Consider the following 9,449-nt stretch of genomic DNA (forward strand, 5'->3'; position numbering starts at 1 on the left):
ATCCAGTGCAATACGGTTTCAAAAGCCTTACAGCAATACAGATGATGCAAAACCTTATTCCCCAAATCTCACAAATTACATTGTGCCACTCGTTGCATTGATTGTTGTGATGCCGACTACTTTTAATTGTCTAACTTTGTAAATCTGAAAAATCATTTCCCTCCTTTGTTTTTAAAACAAAACAAGAGTGACCTATATAGCTCAATTTGACAGAAATGCTCCTGCATTACTGCTGCAGCCGCCCTGCCCATTAAAACCAGAGGCTGTCTTGTGTGTTTAGGCTGATCCCACTGGCCACAGGGAAACACACAGAGAGACAAAAGACATCACCTGTATAAAAAAAAAGCCTCATCATTTCAGGCTTTGCCCACATTTAAAGGATTAAGCAGCCAGAGTCAGTAAAGGGTCACTGTCAAGTGTTCGTCTGGGTGGAGGCAGGCACAGGACGGGTGGGTTCGGTGGGATGGTAATGGGGGGGCTATGAAAGGTTCAACCCCCTCTGGATAAACTTGAGTTGCAGACTGTTGAGACTCGTGAGATTAGGATGGAGCCAGGTCTCCTATGCTGTGATCTGAAGGACGGGGCTCGCAGCAGCTCCCCATCCACAGTACAACTTCCCAGACAAACCCCCTAAATCTGCCCCCTTTTGTTGTTTTGACTTGCTTTTCTTTTACCAGATCTGAAGCGAGAGGGAACAGCCCGCAATGATGGGCTTAAGGTTTTGTGAGGCAAGGTTTATGTACATGGTGTCACTGCAAGGGCAAGGCAGAGATTTTGCAGTGATATTTCAAAATGGCCGAACCATACGCCACTGTATAAATCCTTATGATTGCTTTTCAAAACCTATTTGTATCGGATGTTAGAGTTCCCACAGAATTAATTTCCAACACAATCACCTACAGTTATTATTCTTACTTATCTTGACGAAAAGAGGAAACGATTATAGTTTTCCAAGAAGAAAATTATTTGTTGATGATATCTTTAAAGTAAACAGTAGCCCATCTGTCCAAAAAACAAAAACATAGAATATAATATTGTCTCATTATTTTATTATACACAGTATTAGATGATAACACGCAATAAGTGCTGTGAGATGAAAGAAAGAAAAATAAAAGAAGAAATGTTAATTATATTGGAATATTTTGACTATTAATAATTTGTTGCATTGTAGCTTATAGTAGTGTTATTTGAAATTATTATTATTATTATTATTATTATTATTATTATTATTATTATTATTATTATTATTATTATTATTATATGGTGGGGAATTAACCTTTTCAGTAATTTCGTCATTTCTGCTGTATTTCTAAAAGACTGCTCATGTTTTCATTATTCCTGTAATTTGTTTTGACAGATGGGAATTATGGGTGACAGCATTTTGATGCGCCACATCATTTACGTCATCATTAAGCATCCTCTTAACCCGGTTATAGAAATGATTTGTCGCTGATACTACTGCTTGTTATGCGCTTATTAAGCATTTCATTTAGGACTCTATTTAGTTTCTAATCAACAAGCGCACTCGGCGTTTGAAAAAGCCCAAATGATCGACTTTATCTAAGTAAATCCCGTGATTTGTCATTAGTTAATCAATCCATTTAGATGGCCTATATCATATTACCCAGGCCAGTGACTTGCAAATGATTTTTACTATGCTTCCTGTTTAATGGCGTGAAAGAAATAAAGGAGCGATAATTCAATTTCACACCAATACCTCGGGTAATTGAGATGTCTTTGATTGAACGGCTGAAGGTTGTAAATTCAAAAAGGCGCAGTTTTATCTAAGTTTTACAGGGGAGTGAACGGCAGGCAGAGAAACTGATACCGCGGCTCACATGATGAAATTATTTTGACTTTAAAAGTCATGCAGAGGTCATGGTGTGAGGGGTGGTGATCCTATCTGACTGTGCCTGTGGCTGGGGAGGGGTGGGGGGGCTGAATCACAGAGAAAAACATTTTTAAAATGAATCTACTGAATATTTTATACATACAATAAATGCAACATAAAAGCCTTTCCGACACAGGCCTATTAAACGTTTGCCATTTTTAGCTTCCTTTTTTTTTTTTTACCTGTATTTGTTTTATCTTTGTTATAAACTACCCAATTTATAAATTGCACAATCATATTCGTAATAACAATAACAATCAGAACAATATTGGCTACCTTGGTTATGCATTTATATTAAGATACGTGTCTTTAAATGTATTTTCATTATGCAAACAAAAAAAGGTAGATATAATTAGTCTGTAATTCGTGCAAGACATTGACATTAAATCAAATGACGGAGTCAAAAAAAGAATAACGAGGAGATGAAAATGTGACGTATTTACACTTATGATAAATGTGTTTGCTCTTTAAAAAAATGTCATAACACAAATCAAGCGTTACAAAATGATGGCTACACAATTGCACTCCAAAATAAAAAATGCCCCAGTCTGCATTTCATTTATTTTACCAGCTGCAGCAGGTTTGATACCTGCAACGACGACTTTCATCCCACAACAGCAGTTCTTAAACATACTCCGTGGTTTTTAATTGCAGCATTCGTGTTTAACCAAACAAAGTGATGTGGCCACAGGTGAGTCGCAGCTCAGCCAATCAGAGCGCGGCACCGGAGCTGATTTACAACCTGTAGACGTGTCGAGAAGTGAACTAAACTGAAATACGCACTTTGATCTGGGCTATCCTGCAAAACAAAAGGGGAGAAGGGGGCATTAGACAACATGATTCTCCACCGTCATGTGTGTTTGAGTGCTGGGATATCGAAATGTGACAGACAATCTTAAACCATCGTGCATCATTCCCGAGTGATTTTGTGACAACGTCAGGCAAATGTTCAACAATGTGCCCCCCCACAAACACACACACACACACCTCCCCCCCCCCCACTGGGCTGGTGACAACCGAGTTGAAACGTTTTGGGTTATTTTTTTTTTGTTTTGTTTTTTGTAGTTTTTTTTTTTTATCATCATCACCGTGGGACACATTCATCCTGCCTGTCAGCCGGGGGAAGGTGAGGGAGATGAATGGGGAATAGAGTTCACTAAGCGGAGGATCTGTTTGACTCGGAGACTTCATCATTTCCAGCGCTTCTCATTTATTTCTTCTTCTTGTTTCCACCAGTCGCTCGAAATCGTTTAAGCGCCGAAGCTACTAACGTGTTTATCGTCGTCATCCTGCGCGTCCTCACATTTGGAGTCTATTTCTCCCCGAGCTGCTGTTTTCCTGCTGCTCTAAAAGGGCTGGGATGACTTTACAGAGAGCTGCTTCAGGCTCAACTCAACTGCTGAAAAAATATAAAAAAAAAAACTATAAATAAAACTGAAGGTTCATCTATATTAATCTAACAAACTTTATATTCATGCATGACAGGATGTCTACTTCATAAGAAATGTTTTTGTCTGATTATTTGTTTTTTCTTTACCTATTTTTCACATTTATTAAAATAATGAATTCATTAATATCTTCTTGACATGCACTCTGTGGCCAAACTGCAGCTTTTAAATGTCGAGTCATATGAAAATTTAAAAAAAATCCAAGTATAAATTTTGTGGTGGGATCAACGGGACATTTCAGGCTGCAGAAATCGAGGCTGTGACTTTTGGACTTTGGACACATACACCTGCCAAATCGACTGAACCGCTGGTCTGCAGGCGGACCTGTGAGCCGCAGACTCTTGAAGCTTAAATGACCGTGAGGCATTGTTACTTACTGGCAGCAAAGTGCCCCCGATCCGCCTGACTGCGCTAATTGCTCTGAAATAGGATACATTATGTATAATTATGGAGACCTTGGGTTGGACCGCGGCTGTCTCTTTCATCTCTCTGAGGTGCATCATAAAGTCGCCATCGAATTAACTTAAAATCACTAAAATGCTGATCACAAAACAGAGTTTCTCCGAGATAACAGCTCCGACTAACGTCGTCATTACTGACCTGAAATGCGCCATGAAGGCGCAACGTACCCCCATAAATGAAGAGTGTGACTATGATTTAGGAGTTATAGGCTACTCACATGTGCGGAGTCACTGTCCCCTTGAAGAAAGTCATTTCGACCTGCACCAAGTGCAAATATTTAGCCTGAAAATGGCTTTTTGACATCCGCACTGCCTTTTATGTCTTTACAGTCTAAATTAACAGACCCCGCATGAAAAGGGTTAAGACAACTTTCAGAGGAGGCAACAATGGGCCTTTGTGTGGAGTCCCAGCCTCCTGAGAGGGAATCAAAGATAGTTTATAAAGTGAAATAAAGGCCCTGCGAGCCTTACAGTTGTTTTGTATCTCTGCGCAGCCCTCATTTGTTGCCTCGGGATTTAAATAAAACGGTATGGTAATCGTCTTCTCCATGGTGTATCAGTCTTCTTAAAAAGCCAGTGTTTGGGATGCTAATTGCCACCAACATTGTTTTCCGTCACCGCTGTCCTTCTGTTCACAAGGCAAACATGCTCTTGTCATGAGTCCTCCAAGCACCGAGGCCCGCTATCAACTTATGGAGGTTCGCTGAAACCAGTTTGAGTGGAGATGACAATAAATCAAATGATGGTGAGAGGTGAGAGAGTAAAGCAGTGGGAGGCAGAGACCGTTATTTGTAGGGGGGGGGGGGTGCTCATCATTTCAGAAACTATACTGCCACTATGATCATATCTGAAAACACTGGTGTCCAACATGGTGGAGATTCAATGTGGATGACAACGCAGTCACACATGTGCAGTGTTTGGACAGTTCCGAATATGTTTCATGTTTTAGGAGTGTCTTTAAAAAAGTAGGATAACAATACTGGAAAAATTAGCAGCCTGAGCTTTGTCAAACTGTGCCAAGCAGCGCGCGCGTTAATCCGTCACATGTGCGCATATTTGTGTTTACGCAGACTCGTTTAACGAGTTGATGTTGGTGAACGGGTTTGAGTGTTTGAGCCCCAAGCAGAGAGGACTTCAGACGGACGCGGGAGCCCGCGGAGACTCCGCTGACTTCAAAGCCTTCGGAGCAATGCCACTCGTTCCAGGTTTGAGACTTTAAGTGTTTCCAAACACATTGCAGCTGCACATGGAGCCTGCTACCTGCGCGCGCGCACACACACACATACACACACACACACACACACACACACAGGATGTGCTGCTGAGGAAATGATAAATTAAGGCTTGTGTGTTAAGTTTTTAACCTATAAACCAAGTGGAACCAGGCTATCTGCGATGCAAGACAGCATTTAGGAAACACCCGTGGGTGCCATTTAAATATAAAGTGTCAGCCGGAAATCACTGGAGGCCTAATTGTTGTTCAAGAATAACGTTTACAGATTTATTACTTCAATCATTTAAACATAACTCCCATCATTTCATTTAGTTATTGCACTTCCCCTACGAGTCCCATCTTGAGATGGTGTCTCGTGCAGATTTTCTCTATGGTTATGAATGACCACCCTCAGCCAATAGCCAATTATTCACCTTATCATATCATCTGTGCTGCGCACTACCCGTCTCTCCGTAAATCACGGTGTCACCTTGAATGTTAATTGCATTGTTCCAGCGCACGGAGCTGTTTACCCATTAATATTTGAACTATTCTGGCTGAAGGCCACGTCACATAAAGTTTCCACTTTATCGGCCTTTGCTTCCAGAGGGGCTTCGCGGTAGCTCTGCGTTTCCTGGAGAGGGACGTCGGTCTTATTTCCCTTCCTAAAGTTACAGCACTGTGGATGTGGATTATGGATTACCTCCGTCTTCACTACCAAACATCTTCCCAGACTGGGTTCTGTGGTCCAGTGTGTGTCTTGGGAAACACTTGCGCCGAGGAATCCTTGTCTGTGTGAAAGTAACTAGTGGGCGCTGACCTTTTCTCCTGAGGAGCCTGCTACTACACCGACTATAATAGATGGAAATGGCGTGCGATCGGCTGAGAAAAAGCTAATTTTTCAGGCTGAATGGCTCAGTGTCCCTGGGCTAGGGCGGGTACAGAGGAGGAGGCGGTGCTGCGCTCTCGGTGCGGGTTCAACCTTTTCAATAGTCTCCCTAAAAAGTGGTGCGCTTTGATCCGGCCGCTGCTGGCGCCTAAAAACAACATAACTTGTCTGCCCATTAGAGACACTGACAAATCGTGACAGATTGTTTATGCCTGGCAATTAGCGACGCAGACGCCGGGCCTGAGAACTGACTTTAACCGCAGAAGGTAATCTGGGTTTTCTTATCTGTGAGATTTGTGAAGACTGTTTTAATTACTGTGTTTATCGCAGCAGCAGCGATTTTAACGGGGGACCCGAGTGTGCGAGCTGTGCGCGCACCGGGTGAAGCAGAGACAATAATAGGAAGAGTCCCACGTTTGTGTATAGGAGCTGCACATAATGACAAGGCACACGAGGCACAGGCAGGTAAATCAATGACAGTTCTGGGTCAAATCTCGTCTTGGCTCCACGCTGCCTCCTCCCTCTTCGCCCTCAACTCCACATCATTTCTGACTTTAATGGATGCAGTCAAAGAGAAAGAGGGGGGGGGGGGGGGGGAATCCTGGTGATCCCTCCCTTCAAGCTCGATAATTACCCCTAAATAACTTGGAGGGCCCGTGTGTTTCAATCTGATTAGAGCCCCGCAGCCATCAATAAACAGCGCACTGCGAGAGGTTCGTGACATTAAGAGGAGCAGTAAACTGTTGTTGTGTAATGTTCGAGGGCCACATGGACAAAAGTCGTGTTGTGGGTCGGTTTGAGGAAACCCTGTGCAAATGTTTGGACAGAAAATGGATCAGAGATGGTGTAAACATGGAGAGTAATAATAGAAACAAGACGCATGCCTATGACTACAATTATGAAATGTCAATAAATTAATAGGAGGGTAATTATAGGGTGTGCTTTTGGCTACAATGCTGTTTTGTGGGATTTAGTCTTGATGAAACCATGGCTCATTAAGAGTTTGTTGTATTTATGTTTATCTGGGGTTGGTTGTAAAAAATGATTGTTAACTTTCCCACTGTTCCCCCCCCCTTGTCTCACAGGGTCCAGCCCACCTCACCGCTGATTGGCCGCCTCTCTCTCCACTCCTGCCTTATTACAGCCTGCACTTCAATTTGGTCACATAAACATGAGGATACCGTCACCCTAGGGCGCACTGCAGCAACGGGGTTTGTAACTTTTTTCCACGATACCCACAAGACTCAACTCACTTCGCCGCCGGTGCCAGTCGGACCTGTATGGCCCCATCGATCGCCATGTCAGCTTTGACCGCTGCTTTGAAAGCTGAAGACCTTCCTCCCCGCTCGGCCCTCGTCAACAGAGGCGACATGCAGACCAGTCTGAGCCCCGCAGAGGAGACCGGGAAGCCCAAAGTTGCTATTCTCCCCTTCAGCGTCGAAGCACTGATGGCTGATAGGAAACCCAGCAGAGAGGTTCCGTCCCCGAATGCTCCGTGCGTGGCCGGGACGTCCCAAGCGCTGGGAAAAGGCGCACGGGTTGGCTCCTTCGGTAGTTTGGATACTTCAGTTCCTGCTTTACCCATGAGTTCCTCCTTCTCAGTAGGCGACATTATGAACATGCCAGAAGACGTGTTGATTAAACCCGAGAGCCCGGACAGTAAAGACAGAACTTCATGGATACAGAGTCCTCGTTTTTCCCCTACACCTCCAAGTAAGTTGAATGTTGTGATGTTTATTAAAGTAAATCACATGTAGTTGTAATGTTAGGATGTTTTTTTATAGCGTGTTTTCCATTTGAAAACGTTTTGCTGACAGAATCCGTCCGCTCTTGATTTGACACTGTGCGCCGCAGTCGAAGGATTTTAAATAACAGTGTTTTGTCTTCCTACAGGACGGTTGAGTCCTCCTGCCTGTCCCCTGAGGAAACACAAGACTAACAGAAAGCCCAGGACCCCCTTCACCACTTCTCAGTTGCTGGCTCTGGAGAGGAAGTTCCGACAGAAGCAGTACCTTTCCATCGCCGAGCGCGCAGAGTTCTCCAGTTCCCTCAACTTGACGGAGACCCAGGTCAAAATCTGGTTTCAGAACAGGAGAGCCAAAGCCAAGCGGCTGCAGGAGGCAGAACTTGAAAAACTGAAAATGGCAGCTAAGCCCATGCTGCCCCCAGCTTTCGGCATTTCCTTTCCCCTCGGTGCGCACGTCCCCGCGTCTTACGCAGGGTCGCACCCGTTCCAGAGGCACTCGCTGCCGGTTTCCCCCGTGGGACTGTACGCCGCTCACGTCGGATACAGCATGTACCACCTCGCTTGACAAGAAAAGCAGAGATGATGATGGACACGTGCAGTGGGACACGGTGGGTTGAGACTACCTTCTGAGGGCCACATGCAAGAGAGAGAGAGCTCTTTGGACAGGTGAGCTGATACCGTAGTGAAAACAGAGGCGCGCTGGCGGTGAGCTCAGCGTCACATCTCGCCTCCTCACAGAGCTCCTACTGAGGAGAGTGAAGTTTAAACACTTCTCATGACCTCGCCAGAGGGTTCACACACTGCAAAAAAAAAAAAAAAAGAAAAAGAAAAAGAAAAAGAAAAAGCCTGTTTTATTAGTCATTTAATCTCGAGTCTTAATTCTGTTTTTGTCAGTGGACTTTGTGACAATGCAAAACAAGAATGTGTTGAACATAGAAAAATAACGAGTGTGAGACTAAATGACTGAGATTGACCTTTTTTTTTTTTTTTTTTTTTTTTTTGCTGTGTAGAGGGAGAGAACAACTTAGTACCTGTAAGGCCCTGTGATATTATCTCAAATGGACAGTCAGGTATGGACTGCAGGCTGCGTGCCACAGTGTGTCAGAGAAAGCCCCCAGCAGCCAGCTAAAAGGTCATTTTACCAGCTCTTTTTTTTTTAAATAAGTAAGAAAGACACTACTGTGCAGCTCTCAACACACTTAGGTTGGGCTTTCATTGCATTTGTGAGCTGTCACACGGCGAGAACCATACTTTTTTTTTTTGTTTTTTCAACTCTTTTTTTTTTTTTTTTTTTTGTTTTGTTTCTTTTGCATCCATATCAATGCGTAACTACAGCGGGTTACTGAGTCCAGTGCCAATGAATGCTCTTTGTGAACCTGCAGAACCACAGCATTTGTTTTTATAACAGCACTGTCTGTTGTTTTGAATGATTCCCTTCGCAAGGGATATGTGTACTGTAAAATAATGTATATTTGAAGAATATTCCCATTTATATTATGAATATATTTGTGACATAACTTAATAAATTGTTTATTCTTTTTCATGAAGACCTTGTTCGTTTTGATTGACGCTTGCATGGTGCCCGCTGCACCAGAATGGGACTAGGCCTATTTCATTTTTCTTTTACAAAGCAGAGATTGAAGTGACTTGTGCTTAAAGGACGTTGACAAACTGGAAACATAATGTATTTAGAATTTATTTTACGCATGATGTTTGGGCCTGTTGTGAGTGCTGCAAACAAAAAACAAGAAATAGGTATTATCAGTCACAGAGAAAAATAAAATATAGATTAGCTTCAAG

The 9,449-nt window shown here is 43.2% G+C and overlaps 1 protein-coding gene across 1 annotated transcript; it reads left to right on the forward strand.

Annotated features, from left to right (window-relative positions):
• Nucleotides 1–7,083: 7,083 nt before the first annotated feature.
• Nucleotides 7,084–9,196, forward strand: msx1a (muscle segment homeobox 1a). The gene is made up of 2 exons (XM_026346974.2): nt 7,084–7,615; nt 7,796–9,196. Exons 1-2 carry the CDS (start codon nt 7,183–7,185, stop codon nt 8,212–8,214), a joined length of 852 nt encoding a protein of 283 aa, XP_026202759.1. The 5' UTR covers nt 7,084–7,182; the 3' UTR covers nt 8,215–9,196.
• Nucleotides 9,197–9,449: the final 253 nt, after the last annotated feature.

The sequence above is a fragment of the Anabas testudineus genome, chromosome 5 (genome assembly GCF_900324465.2).
Source record: "Anabas testudineus chromosome 5, fAnaTes1.2, whole genome shotgun sequence".
NCBI classification, from domain to species: Eukaryota; Metazoa; Chordata; class Actinopteri; order Anabantiformes; family Anabantidae; genus Anabas; species Anabas testudineus.

Bases quoted from the DNA above. Each gene is read 5' to 3' on its own strand.
- msx1a (XM_026346974.2), top strand. From the start codon at position 7,183: ATGGCCCCATCGATCGCCATGTCAGCTTTGACCGCTGCTTTGAAAGCT. The intron at 7,616-7,795 runs GTAAGTTGAATG...GTCTTCCTACAG, and splicing joins TTTTTCCCCTACACCTCCAA to GACGGTTGAGTCCTCCTGCC.